At 40.7% G+C, this 18424-nt stretch overlaps 1 protein-coding gene across 1 annotated transcript in view; it reads left to right on the top strand.

The window, feature by feature from the left end:
- Window positions 1-18424, top strand: part of LOC124722881 (protein zyg-11 homolog B-like) — a 233030-nt gene that overhangs the window by 177621 nt on the left and 36985 nt on the right. Inside the window, exon 9 of the mRNA XM_047248018.1 lies at window positions 13364-13520. Coding sequence (XP_047103974.1) covers window positions 13364-13520 — 157 coding nt within the window. The remainder of the gene's footprint in view (window positions 1-13363; window positions 13521-18424) is intronic.

Below are 18424 nucleotides of genomic sequence, written 5' to 3' on the forward strand. Positions count from 1 at the left end.
TTCCTGCACCATATTTCTAATATTGACCAAACTGCTTTCACAAACTTGGAAATTTAACACTGTCAAAAAAATGGAAAATCCATGCTGGAATGTAACAACATTCTTATTCTAAACGTATTATTAACTGGTTTTCCCCATTGCATTTTTCTTTTTGTACATGAAGGCTAATCTCAGGAACTACTGCAGAGCAAGAGAGGCTGGTCACAGTTCACGAACAGCAGAAGGAACTTTTGGCCAAACTCAGCCATCTTCAGGCTACTGTTTGGAAATATTTTAGACCTTATAGTTACAAACAGGCCTCACCATATCTACATGGTCTGTTATAGAGACAGGGACTAGTGATCATGGTGTCATCATAGCAGCAATGGGTAATAAACTTCATAAATCCACAAAGAAGGCTAGGAGAGTATTTTTGCTTGAAAGAGCAGATAAACAGTTGTTAGCATCCCAATTATTTGTTATACAGTGAATGGACATCATGTAGCCTCGATATGATGGACAAAGAGGAATTTTGGGCAAAATTTAAAGTACACTCCTGGAAATTGAAATAAGAACACCGTGAATTCATTGCCCCAGGAAGGGGAAACTTTATTGACACATTCCTGGGGTCAGATACATCACATGATCACACTGACAGAACCACAGGCACATAGACACAGGCAACAGAGCATGCACAATGTCGGCACTAGTACAGTGTATATCCACCTTTCGCAGCAATTCAGGCTGCTATTCTCCCATGGAGACGATCGTAGAGATGCTGGATGTAGTCCTGTGGAACGGCTTGCCATGCCATTTCCACCTGGCGCCTCAGTTGGACCAGCGTTCGTGCTGGACGTGCAGACCGCGTGAGACGACGCTTCATCCAGTCCCAAACATGCTCAATGGGGGACAGATCCGGAGATCTTGCTGGCCAGGGTAGTTGACTTACACCTTCTAGAGCACGTTGGGTGGCACGGGATACATGCGGACGTGCATTGTCCTGTTGGAACAGCAAGTTCCCTTGCCGGTCTAGGAATGGTAGAACGATGGGTTCGATGACGGTTTGGATGTACCGTGCACTATTCAGTGTCCCCTCGACGATCACCAGTGGTGTACGGCCAGTGTAGGAGATCGCTCCCCACACCATGATGCCGGGTGTTGGCCCTGTGTGCCTCGGTCGTATGCAGTCCTGATTGTGGCGCTCACCTGCACGGCGCCAAACACGCATACGACCATCATTGGCACCAAGGCAGAAGCGACTCTCATCGCTGAAGACGACACGTCTCCATTCGTCCCTCCATTCACGCCTGTCGCGACACCACTGGAGGCGGGCTGCACGATGTTGGGGCATGAGCGGAAGACGGCCTAACGGTGTGCGGGACCGTAGCCCAGCTTCATGGAGACGGTTGCGAATGGTCCTCGCCGATACCCCAGGAGCAACAGTGTCCCTAATTTGCTGGGAAGTGGTGGTGCGGTCCCCTACGGCACTGCGTAGGATCGTACGGTCTCGGCGTGCATCCGTGCGTCGCTGTGGTCCGGTCCCAGGTCGACGGGCACGTGCACCTTCCACCGACCACTGGTGACAACATCGATGTACTGTGGAGACCTCACGCTCCACGTGTTGAGCAATTCGGCGGTACGTCCACCCGGCCTCCCGCATGCCCACTATACGCCCTCGCTCAAAGTCCGTCAACTGCACATACGGTTCACGTCCACGCTGTCGCGGCATGCTACCAGTGTTAAAGACTGCGATGGAGCTCCGTATGCCACGGCAAACTGGCTGACACTGACGGCGGCGGTGCACAAATGCTGTGCAGCTAGCGCCATTCGACGGCCAACACCGCGGTTCCTGGTGTGTCCGCTGTGCCGTGCTTGTGATCATTGCTTGTACAGCCCTCTCGCAATGTCCGGAGCAAGTATGGTGGGTCTGACACACCGGTGTCAATGTGTTCTTTTTTCCATTTCCAGGAGTGTAGTTGTAAATCATACTCTGGATAAGTCTGTGCCAAGTAAGTGGATTAATGATGGAAAAGACCGACTGAGATTTAGTAATAAAATTCTGGAAAGATTAGGAAACAGACAGTTGCACTATCAGTTCAAAGAAGAATGCACAAATGATAGGCGAAAGTGGAAGCATAAAGCATATGACAACTACGACCATCATACCTTAGCAAAAGATATTGCCAAAAAACCTGAGAAAATTCTGGTCCTATTTGAAATTGCTATGCAGGTTGAAGGCTTCTATCCAGTAACTCGTTGACCAGTCTCTGGTGGCAGCACAAGACAATAAAAGGAAAGCTGAAGTTTTAAATTTTGCTTTTAAGAAATCATTCACGCAAGAGGACTGTACAAACATATAGTTGTCTTACTATCACAGTGACTCACGTACGGAGCACGTAGTAATAAGCATCCCTGACAAAGAGAAACAACTGAAAGATTTGAAAACAAATAATTCACCAGGTCCAGATGGAATCGCAGCTTGGTTATACAGAGAGTGCTCTACAACATTGGCCCTTACTTAACTTTCATTTATCGCAAGTCTCTCGGTCATGCAAAGTCCCAAGTGAATGGAAAAAAGTGCAGGTAACTCATGTATATTAGAAGGTTGAAAGAATGGACACACAAAATTGCAAAACTCTCCTTAATATCGATTTGCTGCAGAATTCTTTAACAAATTCTCAGTTCAAAAATAATTAATTTCCTTGAGACAGAAAAACTTCCATTTACAAACCAACACAGGTATAGAAAGTATCACTCATGCAAAAATCAGCTTACCTTTTTATTGTTTGATATCGAGCAAACCATGCTATATTCATAGATTTCCGGACATGGCACCACACTGTAGACTGCTAAGGAAGGTCCAAACAACAGTTTCCAAGATATGTGTGTGACTTGAAGGCTTCATAAGTAATAGAACCCAGAATGTTGTGCTCAATGGTGAGTGTTCATTAGAGACAAGGGTATTGTCAGCAGTTCCCTAGGAAAGTGTGATAGGTCCGCTCTTATTCTCCATACAGGGTGTCCCAGGAGGAATGGTCAGTATTCAGGGATATGAAAGGGATGATCATTCAAAGCAAAAAGGTCTAGTAAACATGGGCTCTAAAATGCATCCCCTTAAGAGCTATATACACTTATTCATCTTTGCTACTGTGATACAACTGTTCTACTGAACAAGTGCTTATAGCTCTTAAGGAATGCATTTTAGATCCTATGTTTACTATACAATTTTTTTTCTTATTTTAGTGCATACTACCTCCTCCCAAAGGAAAGAGCTTGCACTAATATAAATTTGTTTCACAGTATTGAAGATGTAGTAGTCCTCATAGCTCTTAAGGTTTGCATTTTAGTGCTCATATTTACTAAGGATCTTTTGCTTCTAGTATCATGTTTTTGCCTCGAATGATCATTTCTGTCATATTCCCGAATATTGATCATTCCTCCTGTGATACCCTGCCGTTATGTAGACAGGAGTGACACCACCAGCAGTCGACCAATGGTGTAAACGCCCAGAAGATGACCCCTACGTTGGATTGAAACCGGTTGGCGGTATAATAATAATAATAATAATAAATCCAATTAAGACTGTTTATGGATTATTGATTAATCATACTAATCGCTGCTTCTCTCCACAACCATGTTGTCCAAAAACCTACTTATATCTTTTTTATGTGTGAACTATTAAGCCAGACAGTGCACACTACTCTGCTGCTGAGTATACCAATCCAAATGTTGATACCCAGAGAGAATGTGCTGACAATCCCCAACAAGAGCCACATAGTTTATGGAGAACATTGTTTTTGGTTTTGAGCTTAGCAGGTGTGCATGTCAAGTGCTCCCCGAAAGGAAGTGCCCTATTTAACACGATCCCAAGGTATTTTGGATGCTTATTACGATGAAGTTTGTCACCCTCAAAACAGACATTGAGGGCTCTGTGTGCCAATCTATTGGACAGATGAAAACCTGAAACTCCTGTTTTATTTGAATTTGGCTGTAACCTCCATTTACAGAAATAGTGGCTTAAGATGTCATGATCAGAATTAGGATTTGTTTCAGAGGTTTTGTGTTGGGTAGCTATTTGCCAGTCATCTGCATAGCCAAACTCTCTGTACTGTGTAGGAGGAATATCAGATATGTAAAAGTTGAACATGAGAGGAGCAAGGACGGATCCTTGTGGTAAGCCATTATTCAATGCTTTTGGGCAGCTAGTGTCTTTTTCTGTAGTTACTGTAAATATTCTTTCAGCTAAGATGTTGTCTATTAGTTTTGTTGTCTGTTTGCATGGGACAAGTTGTAATAATTTATAAAGCAGTCCATGCGTTCAAACCATGTCACACACTGCACTTAGATCAATGAAAGCAACTGATGTTTTCTGCTTCATTTGGTATCCTGCTTCAATAAATGTTGTTAAGGATAAGACTTAATCAGCGCAGTTCCATCCTGGTCAGAATCCAGCTTACTCATTAGGAAGGTTCAGAAAGGTTATTAGACTAATCCAATTATATAGGATTATTTCAAGGAACTTATAAGTAGTGCTCAATAGTGCTATTGGTTGATAGTTCTCCAGCTGGTCTGATGCTTTGCTGGGCTTGAGTATTGTTATGATTTTTGAATGCTTCATTTTTTGTGGAACTGAATCAGATATCATAATGTTAGAGAAGAAATCTGCCAGCCATATTTTTTGCACGTTTCCCACTATGTGGAAGAAATTCTGGGGCGATTCTATCATTTCGTTGTGCTTTTTCAGGCTTTTGAGTTTTAAGAGCAGCAGAAATTTAAAATATAGAGAAAGTTTGTGAGAAATCAGGTTGTTCATTAGTGTTCTTTTTGAGCATTGTAAGTTTGTATCTGATGTATCTTGTATGAGTTTTATTCCTTGATGCTCTTGATGTGTACAGTAGATGTGATGCAATCCTAGTAGCTGATATGTGAGTGCTGTTTCGTACTTTAATTTTGTTTCCATCTAACTTCCTTAGTAATGGCCATACTTTTGTACTTGATGTTTGGAAACTGAGTGACTTAACAGTCTCTGTCCGCCTGATACATCTGGCTGTATTGAAGTTATGAAGTAGGTTATCTGCTATTTCTAGGTCCTCACTTTTTAGAAGTTCATCATATGGTTTCTCAGTTGTTTCATTCCAACCTGGAATATATTGCTTCCAGTAGCCACTAGGGATTGCCTTCTTTGCTGCACGTTTCGTAGCTCCAACAGGCTTCACAGGTGTTTTTTTTTTTTTTGGGGGGGGGGGGGGTGACTGAGACATCTGCCCAGATTTTTAGCAAATACATCCCACTTTGCTTTTCTGAAGTTCCATCTACTTTGTGGAAAGGATGAGACAAGTAGAATATTTGTCCCTATTTCTATTAAGATTCGACGGTGTTGGCTGTGTGGGAAGTCACCACAAATTTTGGAGAGGTAATTTATTTTCATTAGTAGTTTCAAAGCATAGATTGGGATTTTAAACTCCAGTCTCCAAGCTGTCAATACAGATGTTCCTGTATACTTTGCATCAAACACCAAATATAAGCTATTGTCTTCTGCTGAATTTGCAACAGCTTCACCATTTTCATCACTTTTCTTATGCTTCCATCGGGTATGGTGATTGTTAACATCTACGAGGTATATGGCAGGGTATTGTGATACCGGGATTGTGGAGGCCATTGGTTGGTTATCCTATTTTTACTGTAACTTCATGGATGTCATTGAAATCAGATACACAGCATAGATCTGCATTCTTGATTGACGATTGTATGAATGTTCCCACTCAATAAGCAAGGTGGTATGTTGCTCCTAGTAATTCAAAGCAAGGAATTATTCCTATCTGATTCATTTGCTCTTCATGTTCAGTATGTGTTTCCTGAACAGCAACAACATTAATGTTATATTCTGATAAAATCTTCTGTAAGACTTGGCATTTTGATTTAATTATGTGTTCATTGTTGATGTGACATATCTTAATAACAAGTCCAAGGTTTATAGCTGGAGGGTCCTGAGAAGAACCATGTGAGTCCATGTCTTGTAACAAATTCATTTTAGACAGGAGATCTCAGAGATTATCTGGCTGCCTCTGCTTCTTCGCTTTAGATATTTCCTTTGAAGTGACTGTTCTTTCGCACCATCAAGAGGACATGTGCGACTTAGGGTATGTCGCTGATGCAAACACTCATTGTCCCTCAAGAGAAGAGAAATCAGGGCTTGTAGGGAGGCTTATAGGCATTTATTATTCCCTTGTTCTATTTGCGAGTGGAACAGGAGAGGAAATGTATAGTAGTGATACAAGGTACGCTCCACCACGCACCATACCGTAGCTTGTAGAGTATGTATGTAGACATAGATGTAGATTTAGATTTTGATATGGTTTCCATCAATAGACTGATCACGCTGGAGGTTTCTGCATGTAATTTATTATGCTTTGCCGTGCAAATTGTCCAACCATAGATACGTAGTGCTACCCCTGTGATGGTCTGGTGGGTTGCTGGTACCAACATAATAGATTGCCTTTTGGTGCTGTGAGTGCACCCACAATGTTTCAAAATATACCTAAAGCATTTAAAGCAAGGGTACCCCAAGCTGCAAACCATGTAAGTGACATAATAGTTGCTGCGTCTGTGTGGGAGCAACACCTCTGCACTTTAAAAGACTTACAGTTTATGGTCTGCATCTACACTGATATTCCACAAGCCAACATATGGTGCGTGGTGAAGGGTACCCTGTACCACTACTTGTCACTTCCCCTCCTGTTCCACGCACAAATAGAGTGAGGGAAAAACAACTTCTGTACGCCTCTGTATGAGCCCTAATTTCTTGTATCTTATCTTCATGGTCCTTACGTGCAATGTATTTTGGCAGCAGTAGAATCATTCTGCAGCCAGCTTCTAAATTTTCTCAATAGTGTTTCTCGAAAAGAACGCCACCTTCCCTCCAGGGATTCCCATTTGAGTTTCCAAAGCATCTCTGTAACACTTACATGTTTTTTGAACCTACCTGTAACAAATATAGCAGCCCACTTCTGAATTGCTTCAATGTCTTCCTTCAATCTGATCCGATACAGATCCAGAACATTCTAGCTGTACTCAAGAATAGGTCACACCAATGTCCTACACGTGATCTCCTTTACGGGTGAACAACCCTTTCCTAAAATTCTCCCAATAAACCAGAGTCGACCATTCATCTTCTGTACTGCAGTTCTCATGTGCTCGTCCCATTTCGTATCACTTTGCAACATTACCCCATGATATTTGAATGACTGGACTGTGTCAAGCAGGACACTAGTAATACTGTATCTGAACATTACAGGTTTGTTCTTCCTACTCATCCGCATTACATTTTTCCACATTTAGGGCTCGCTGCCATTCATCACACCAACTAAAAACTTTGTCTAATTTGTCTTGTATCTTCCTACAACTTGGATACTTTTCCGTACACCATGGCATCATCAGCAAAAAACTGCAGATTGGTGGTCACCCTGTTAGCCATATCATGTATGTATTACGGAACAACAGCGGTCCTATCACCCTTCCCTGGGTTACTACTAATGATACTCATGTCTCTCTGATGAACACTTGCCATCAAAGATGACATACTGGGTTCTATTATTTAAGAAGTCTTTGAGTTACTCACATATCTATGAACTTATTTCATATGCTCATATCTTCGTTAACAGCCTGCAGTGGAGCACGGTGTCAAATGCTTTCCGGAAATCTAGAAATATGGAATCTGTCTGTTGCCGTTCATCCATAGGACTCAGTATATCCTGTGAGAATATGGTGAGCTGAGTTTCGCACAAGCAATGCTTTCTAAAACCAAGCTGATTCATGGACATAATCTTCTTAGCCTCAAGAAAGTTTATTATATTCGAACTGAGAATATATTCAAGGATTCTGCAGCAAACAGAATTGAGGGATCTTGGTCTGTAATTTTGTGGGTCTGTTATTTTACCTTTCTTATATACTGGAGTCACCTGCACTTTTTTCCAGACACTTGGGAGTTTCTGCTGGGTGAGAGATTCACGATAAATGCAATCTATGTAAGAGAGCAGTGCCGTAGAGTACTCTTTGTAGAATCAAATTGGGATTCCAGCTGGACCTGGTGATTTATTTGTTTTCAAACCTTTCAGTTGTTTCTCTATGCCAGTTAGTCTTATTTCTGTATCATCCCTATGGGAGTCTGTCCGATGGTCAAATGACAGTATGTTTGTATGGTTCTTCTATGTGAACAATTTCTTAAACGTGAAATTTAAAACTTCTGCTTTCATATTGCTATCTTCAACTGCCACACCAGACTGGTCGAAAAGGGACTGAATGGAAGACTTAGACCCGCTTAACGATTTTACGTATGACCAGAATTTTCTTGAGTTCTCTGCCAAATCTTTTGCTAAGGTGTAATAGTGGTAGTTTCATATGCTTCAAGCATAAATCTTTTCATAGACACACGAATCTCTACTAACCTTTGCTTGTCGTAATTTGTATGTCCCCTTTTGAACCTAGAATGCAACAGCCTCTGCTTCCTCAGCATTTGCCAAACTTTGTTACTAAACCATGGTGGGTCTTTACCATCCTTTATCCAATTACTAGGCATGTAACTTTCCACACCACGATTTACAACCTGCTTAAACTTTGCCCACAATTTCTCTACATCCATTTTACTGAAACTAAATGTTGTCAATTCACTGTCTAAGTGAGATGTTAATAACTGCTTATCTGTTCTGTCTATCAGAAACACTCTCCTAGCCTTCTTGACTGACTTATCAACTTTTGTAATGATAATTGCTATTATGACATCATGATCACTAATCCCTGTTTCTGTACTGACATTGTTGATAATGTCCAGCCTATTTGTAGCTACAATGTCTAAGATATTTCCATTGTGTGTGGGCTGCCGAGCTAGCTGCTCAAGACAATTTTCAGAAAATGTGTTCAAAAGGATTTCGCATGACTGTCTATCTGTACCCCCTGCTATGAATCCCTAGACATATCAGTCTATGCCGGCCGCTGTGGCTGAGCATTTCTAGGTGCTTCAATCCAGAACCGCAGTGCTGCTACGGTCACAGGTTCGAATCCTGCCTCAGTCATGGTTGTGTGTGTTGTACATAGGTTAGTTAGGTTTAAGTAGTTCTAAGTCTAGAGGACTGATGACCTCAGATGTTAAGTCCCATAGTGCTTAGAGCCATTTGAACCATACCAGTCTATACTCGGCAAGTTAAAGACGTCTCCAACTAGTATTGCATGATCTGTGTATTTATGTGCTATTGATCATAGACTTTTCTTAAATAATTCTAGAACTGTCACAGCAGAATCAGTTGGCCAGTAAAAACTTCTAACAATTACTTAATTTCACCTACACCTGTGATACGCGAGCAGATGACTTCACTGCCACACTCAACTTCAACCTCACTAGAGACACTATTTTTGTCAACTGCAATGAACATTCTCCCTCCTATGGTCTATAATCTGTCTTTCCAATATATGTTCCACAACTCGCTAAATATCTCAGAGCTTTCCACTTTGGGTTTCAGCCAGCTCTCAGTCCCAAGAATAATTTGAGTGTAAGAACTTTTCTGGAGGGCAGTAAATTTGAGAACTTTACCATGAATACTTCAACAGTTTACTAGTAAAATTGTGACAGTCAAAGAGTGTCTATTCAAGAATGTAAATTAAGTAAAAGTAGTTTTTTCCAACAAGTGTTCCACACCTTGACCACATACTGAGCAAAGATGGTAACAGGCTGACAATAAAGCAACTGACAGACTCCCTGGGCCCAAAGGTTTGAAGAATCTGCAGTCATTCTTAGGCAAGATAATTTATTATGAAAAATTTATACCAGATGTTGTGTGGATATCTTAACCCCTTAATTAGCTGCGGTAAAAGTAAGTCAAATTTCAGTGTATGCCACTTGTCAGGCAATGCTTTTGTTTGATACCTGCTCCACACGTGGCCACATTTATGCCAGGGAGTTGTGTAGCCCTGGCAAAAGGTGCTTTGTAAAATAGAATAGGTCCTCAGTGGCATGAAACAACCAATTAGATACACATCTAAAACACTAACAGTGGCATGGATGAATTATAACCAAATAGAAGCAGAAGTACTGGCTATTACTTAGTCCCAACAAATTCCAAGTTCTCGTATATGGATCACATGGTACACACATCAAAAAAAATTTTGCGTCACCTCAGTTCAAAGAGTTCCGGAACCTGTTAAGAAAATTGGAAGAGAGATCAACATGAACATCATGTCCATCCTTTTTTTTGCTCACGAAAACCATACATTGCATGTTGTACCATCGTACAGCGAGACCTTCAGAGGTGGTGGTCCAGATTACTGTACATGCCAGTACCTCTAATACCCAGTAGCATGTCCTCTTGCATTGATGTATGTCTGTATTCGTCGTGGCATACTATCCACAGGTTCATCAAGGCACTGTTGGTCCAGATTGTCCCACTCCTCAGTGGCGATTCGACGTAGATCTCTCAGAGTGGTTAGTGGGTAACATCGTCCATAAACAGCCCTTTTCAATCTATCCCAGGCATGTTCGATAGGGTTCATGTCTGGAGAACATGCTGGCCACTCTAGTCGAACGATGTTGTTTGGGGCCGCGAAGTGTCGTCAGTGAAGACGAATGCCTCACCAGTATGCTGCCGATATTGTTTGCACTATCAGTCAGAGGATGGCATTCACGTATCGTACAGCCGTTACAGTGCCTTCCATGATCACCAGCAGCATACATCAGCCCCACATGATGCCACCCCAAAACAGCAGGGAACCTCCACCTTGCTGCACTTGCTGGACAGTGTGTCTAAGGCGTTCAGCCTGATCAGGTTGCCTCCAAACCCGTTTCCGATGATTGTCTGGTTGAAGGCATATGCGACACTCATCAGTGAATAGAATGTGATGCCAATCCTGAGTGGTCCATTCGGCATGTTATTAGGCCCATCTGCACCATGCTGCACAGTGTCGTGGTTGCAAAGATGGACCTCACCATGGACATCGGGAGTGATGTTGCTCATCATGCAACCTATTGCGCACTTCAATTTTGAAAAGCATTATTCAACATGGTGGCGTTGCTGTCAGGGTTCCTCTGAGCCGTATTCCATAGGTAACGGTCGTCCACTGCAGTAGTAGCCCTTGGACGGCCTGAGCGAAGCATGTCATCGACTGTTGCTGTCTCTCTCTGTATCTCGTCCATGTCCGAACAACATTGCTTTGGTCCACTCCGAGATGCCTGGACACTTCCCTTGTTGAGAGCCCTTCCTGGCACAAAATAACAATGTGGATGCGATCGAACCATGATATTGACCGTCGAGGCGGGGCATGGTTGAACTACAGACAACCCGAGCCATGTGCCTCCATCCTGGTGGAGTGACTGGAACTGATCAGCTGTCGGACCCCCTCTGTCTAATAGGCGCTGCTCGTGCATAGTTGTTCACATCTTTGGGCAGGTTTAGTGGCATCTCTGAACAGTCAAAGGGACTGTGTCTGGGTTACAGTATCCTCAGTCAACATCCATCATCAGGAGTTCTGGGAACCAGGGTGATGCAAAACATTTTTTGATGTGTGTATTAATTTTGCCCTTTAGTACCCAAGAGAATCATGCAGGTAAGATGGCATGATGATTACAGTAGTGGCTGCTGTTTGTGGGCATCTACCATTATGAGATACATTGAGATACGTTGCCTCGTATGTGTCACAGACTGCACACTGCATTTGCTACCGCAAGTGGAAATATTATGAGACAATGCCAAGCTGAGAGAGATATGTGGGCGCACCCACATTATTGTCCAAGTTGATGGAATAATACAGAACTGTTGTCTCTATACTGATTCTCTCCCTGCAGACACACACAACATCCTTCCATCTCCCTCACCATCATGCGAACTCAGGACTCTCCACGTGGGAGATGAACACACTCTGATAAACACTGAGATGGTTCCCACCAACCAGTAGTTGTCATCACACCTCATACCCGCTACACTGCCTGGTCTAAGGACACAGCTGCATGCTGAGTGTGTATGAGCACATGCCTTTCACTCACCACTAGATCTGGCACCACATTGTGACATAGCTAGCCACCACATTTCATGAGCCACATAATAGGCTACATGTCTGTTTTCTCACTCTCGTTGAGTGCTGACCACTTGAAGGAAAGCTTCACTGTGCCTGCACTGTATTTATGCCTTAATAAAAAAATGTGTTACATGCATCTCAGCCAAAACTACAGAACTAGCAGTACGGACCTGTTTCTTGATGCACCACAAACATAACTTCAATTTGGGGATCCTTCTGCTGACCGCAGAAGAGATAGAGTGATGGATTGTGGTCCTGTCGACATTGCCACGTAAGTGCCATAGCCTGACACTAAACTAGGCAGGTTACTGTCACAAACCACACAGCATGTGGAAACCAAGATTGATGGAAAGTCAGCAGATAAAAACACAGTAGAGAGTGGATTTTGTGACTACAAGTAATGTTAGTCAAAATTATTACCATTGGATGAAAGCAAGAATTGCCTTAAAAGAGAGGTAATGACCATCCATACAGGATGTCTTTGCTGCGACCCATATGCTTATGGCTGCCAAAAGCAGAACTATGTATGAGTTGTACAGATAATAATGATACCATTCTCTGGCTCCATCTCACTATCACTGGAGTGGTGGGATCTTAAACGTATCCATTTAGTACCATAAGGAGGTCATTTACTACTGCTGTTACCTTTGTGAAAGTAGCTCATATTTACGCTGATATGTTGGTGCTCCTTGTGTAAGTTAAAGTTTATTGATTGTTGTGATCAAAGATATATTATTGGCAAACATGTAAGATGTCAGTTGCTGTGGGGTACTTCCACAGTTAGAAAGTTCTCTTGATTGCTCTACATTTCATTTATGATGATGATGACCTCTGGATGTCGCAGTAGTGCATCATTGTGAATAACTTTTCAGTTGTTACAAGGGGGAATACAATCTTTAAAAGATGATGCACAAACTACAGTTTCCTGTTGATAACAATTTGCGTAACTTGGAGACAAATGGAGTAAAAATTTCATATGTTTTCCAGTATTCAACTGTGGGATTCATAAATTAGTGTAGGACATTTTGTAGTAATTTATAATGTAAAGTTTCACACGTCCTTAATTCAAGCATTTCAGAACTAAAAAGTCAGACAGATAAAAATGCCTGGCCTATTAATGTACTTTAATGTCTTTCATCTTAAAGGCTGACTGCTCTTTCAAATTTGGGTAGAGTATTTGTCAAATGCTTATCAAACATTTTTGAGGCTGTATGGGGCTGTCATAGAAACAGAATGTGTAGTTCCATAGGACATCTTGATTTGTAATTGTTAAAATACTTACCAGGGATCAAATTTAGATCGATGATGATCAAATTCTTTGTTTCAGCTTCAGAAGAATACTTTATTGACACTTTGTAGTGACAGAATTCTACAAGATGTGTCATTTGACAAGTACCGCTGTGCACGCCTTGTTATGAACTCTCTCTGTACTTTTTACGATGCATCCATGAACAGAATGAGTGTTGCAATATGCAGCATTTTAGGTAAGCAAAATAACAGAATTCTAAATATCTCAGAGTAGATAAAGATAATTTATTTCATATGAAGATATCACACTAGTACATATAGAGTATAATACTATGACACTAAAGAACCCTGAAATTAATTTTGTTTCTCTGCAGTAATTTCATTTTTTACTTACATGTCCCATTATTGTTCATATATTATGGTAAAATCTGAAGCCATAATTTTATGCCTATATATAGTTGGACCTTGCAATTTTTTTTTTTGTTGGTAATCATGGTAATTTTCTCATTGTACACATTGATACATCCTCACTGTAGATGTGATTTACTTTCACAGTACTTTTGATGTTGAAGGAGGCTGTCCTCAGTTCACAGTTAGGGCATATGCTAGTGGGACGAACATTCATCACTCTCTCACCTGTGCTCGTCAGCATTCCACTTGTGCCAGGTTACACACATGTGCTGCTGCTATTCTAGTGGTACCCCTCTTACAGTCTTCAGTTTATTAGTGGACAGTGGCTGATTATTAACAACAAAAACATCTAGGGTGCTGTTTAAATCCACTATTTAACAAAAATTTCTGAGTAAATAACAATTGTTCTCAATACATGAAAACAATCAGCTTGTTTAATTTTGTCAACTCAAACAAGTTAGAGCTTCCAGACAAAGCTCAACAATGACTGGTATTTGCATACTCACTTTGCTCCACCACTCAGATAGTCATATGTATTGTAATGTCTTATGATGCACAAGTACAAAAGATGTTCTACCACGTATAAGAAAATTTATGGACAGGTAGGAACAAAAAGTAAATGAAAGTGAAATTTAGCGTACAATATTTGTTTATGGGAAAATGAAAATAAATTGTAAAACAAGGCATAATAATAATAGAAATGTATGAACATGAGAAGCCATACAGACTGTACAATGTATCTTAGAATATAGATTAAGGAAATGCAAACCTATGTTTATGGCATTTGTATACATAGAGAAAGCTATTGATAATGTTGGCTTGAATACATACTGAAATTCTGAAGTTAATTGGGGTAAAAACAGGTAGCATAAGGTTATCTATAACTTGTACAGAAAACAGACTGCAGTTATAAGAATCAAAGGACATGAAAGGGAAACGTTGTCTACTACCAATGTTGTTCAGTCTGTGCACTGAGAAAGCTGTGAAGGAAACCGGCAAGATATTTGGAAAGAGAATTGAAAGTCAGGGAGAAGAAATTAAATCTTTGAGGTTTGCTGGTGACATTGTAATTCTGTCGAGACAGCAGTCAACTTGCAAGAGCAGTTGAGTGGAATGGATAATATCTTTAAAAGAGGTTATAAGATGGATATCAACAAAATTAAAACAAGAGTAATGGAATGTAGTCAGATTAAATCAGGCGACGTTGAGGGAATAAGATCGAGAAATTAGACACTAAATGTAGTGAATGATCTTTGCAATTTAGGCAACAAAATAACTGATGTTTGCCAAAGTAGAGATGTAAAATGGCCCAGGGTGAGTGGGACCACTATGGTGTAGAGATGGTGCTGGCCAGGGGTGGCTAGGAAAACTCTACTGCAAGATACAACATATTTTATTCTGTTTTGAATTACAATGTTGGAGTACTGTGATCTCCCACCAGCAGTGCCGATGATGCCGGAAGGTCTGTGGCAACAGGATGGCTGTTTGACAGTGGCATCCTGCATTTCTGACACTTTCTACCCCCTTCAGCAGTGCATGCCTGAGTTAGCACTACGTGGCCATGCACGAACAATGCCAGCAACATGTATGTCTGCTGAATTCTCATAGGCTTCCACTGCTACCAGTTCAGGAGCTCGCCCTGGTGTCGAAGGATGGCAGCAGTACCGTACTGGCTGTGAATCACTGCCCTCCAAGGCAGAAGTTTGGTGCTGCTGTGAAGCCCAGGGGACGTTTCATCCTCTGTGTCATTCTGTGTCCACGGGTGCTGACTTGGAATCGTGAGCTGGTCTGGTGGAGTTGGCTGCCCAGACCAGTCAGCTGCTGATTGGCTCGTAGCATGATAAAGACTTGCATGGACCCAATCTTGTGGAGGGTGCTACCAGACTTCACATAACTGTGCTAGAATCAGAGGGTATTTTTAGTAATTAACAGCACCAATATGTTGCTTCCAGGCATATTCAACTCAACACCCCTGGGTTTTCATGGTGTGTAAATATTCCACAGGCGGGCTCTTAGTTTCAGTGCCTTTCTGCAATGACACCACAACTGCATGGCTTGGTCTGACCACCTTGTAGCATAAAAACAGGCTTGTTTGTGAAATTACATATCAACACCTGTGTGCCTGCCTGCTTGCTTCACACACCATTGCAATGGAACTGCTTTTAATTCTCAGTACTGACCAAAATTTAGTGACAGTGTTACAGAGGATATAAAATGCAAGACTGACAGTAACAAGAAAAGTTTTTCTGAAAAAGGGAAATTTGTTAATGTCCAATGTAAATTTAAGAGTTAGAAAGTATTTTCTGAATGTGTTTGTATGGAGTGTAGCCTTGTGCAGAAGTGAAATGTTGATGAGATAAGAAGAGAATAGAAGTTTTCGAAATGTGGTGCTACAAAAAGATGTTGAAAATTAGACAGGGAACATTGAATAACTAATGAAGAGGTATTGAATTGAAGTGCGGGAAAAATAAATTTGTGACACAACTTGACTAAAGGAAGAGAATGATTAATTGGACACATTGAAAGGCATCATGCAGTTGTCAGTCTGGTAGTGGAAGGAAGTGTGGAGGGTAAAATATGTAGAGGCAGACTGAGGCTTGAATACAGTAATTAGGTTCAAATGCATGTATGTTGCAGTAACTATGTAGAGATGAAGAAACTTCCACAGGATAGACTAACATAGAGAGCTCAATCAAACCAGTCTCCAGACTGAAGACAACAAATTAATTTCATGGCACATCAAGATCTTCCTCACCATCTTGAGTTATATCAAATAATCTATATGATTTTAACAGTAATGATAACCTCTGACACATGGGATGGAAGCACAGCCTATAATTTGTGGCATTGTTCCCGGAACTGACTGTGGCCCTCTTGTTTGGATGAGAGCTTAAACCAGAGACGTGGGCCATAATGCTACAATCTGAGATTTAGATTCTTTGATTTGCACAATCAGGTGAATAAGTGTTGAACTCTACTGAATGTGTCAGGCATACAATACACACAGAAAGTAGCTACTGTTGTAGTTGAAGGGTGAAACAAATTGTCAAGTGAGGGGAAAATGTCACAGCATTTGTCCTTAATAAAGACAAATCATTTTACCAATAAATAATCAAAGTTTATAAACTTCTGTTATTTTACCAGTAATTTAAGTTTATAAAACGGAGTGCCACATATGGCAAATTTCTTGTGGAGCAATAACTCACAGGCATCAGATAACAGAATGACTGATATTTACACTTTCTCTTAGTTCAGTAAAGAAGAAAAATTAGAAAGGGCAGATTTATAAATCCATTTTGCTCAAATAGTACACACAACAAATATGATATTTTTTAACAGTTTCACTGCACTAATTAAATTACGAAATTCTGAGTACTTCATATACAGAGAAAAATATATGTACAACCTTCTATACTGGATATTTTGTTTTTACATAAATTTCCCTCTTGCTGCCACTTGGAACTATGTCAGACAAACTGAAATTTCCAAATTCTATACCAACTGCTATTTGGAAACCAATCAGAAGAATAAATGGGAATTCCATTTTCAGATTGTACAGTGAGGAGGACTACTTAGAGATTTGCACCAAAACTGGGCATGAGAAATGGATGTTGCATTCAACTTGAGAAACAAAATGATAGTCCATCGAGTAGAGGTGCTAGGCATCATTGTGGGACATTCAAGCCAGACCAATCCTCACTTCTCAGTGTGATTCTTTATTGTCTTGTGCAGTACAGTGCAACCAACGTAGCATATTGAGATATAATTATGTTTTCATGCACAATGATATGGTAGCCACAATGTAACAACTCATTGCAACTTCAACTGCAAAATGTTTCCTTATATATCCACCCAACCCTTCTACCACCCATGAAACACCAATCTCATCACTTCTTTATTTCCATCTATCATTACAACAGATATCACAATGTGTTTGTTGTGACAGTTGAGTGATATGGTACAATGATAAGACACAGGGTTTGCATTCTGGAGGATCGTGATTCTAATCCCCAATGTGGATTCAGATTTAAGTCATTGGTGGTTTCCTGAATCACTTGATGCCAATGCTGAGATGGTTCTTTCAAAAAGGGCATGCCTGATTTCCTTCCTTATCCGTCAGTAACCAAAGTTTGTGCTTGTCTTCAATGAACTTGTTGTTGAGGGGACACTAATCCCTAATCTACCTTACTTTCATTGTGACAGGTTTTTCAACACAGTTGGATATTATGATGAAAGCTTAGTTGAGGGCCTGACCTCAATTTACAACAAAGTGTTTTGTTCAACTACATTTTGTGTTTATTTTAACTAGTGAGTGTACTCCTGGTTCTACTGTTCTCATTGCAATGTTTACAGTAAACAAAATCTCTTAGACTAACTGATTATATGTAAAAGAATATCAAAAGGGTGCAATGTTATCAGTAAAATAAAATAAAACATTTTCAGAATGTGGAAAGGTGTATATAAGAATTATGTCTAGTGGAAGCCTTGGAACATTCAGCAGGACTTCACAAAAAAACTGCCTTATCTTTTGACCAATATTTCACAATACATATAATCATTACTGCCTTTTTTCATGACATTGCCCTTGTATTTTGAAACAGTGTTTATAATACTAGGAACAAAACAATCTCTGCAGAGTCTTCAAAGCTTTAACATTGGTGCAGAAGGGTGTTAGATTCAGGGTGACAGTTATTGAACTATATGAAATAAAATTGTCATAACTTCTGAA

Source organism: Schistocerca piceifrons, chromosome X, assembly GCF_021461385.2.
Source record: "Schistocerca piceifrons isolate TAMUIC-IGC-003096 chromosome X, iqSchPice1.1, whole genome shotgun sequence".
NCBI lineage: Eukaryota > Metazoa > Arthropoda > Insecta > Orthoptera > Acrididae > Schistocerca > Schistocerca piceifrons.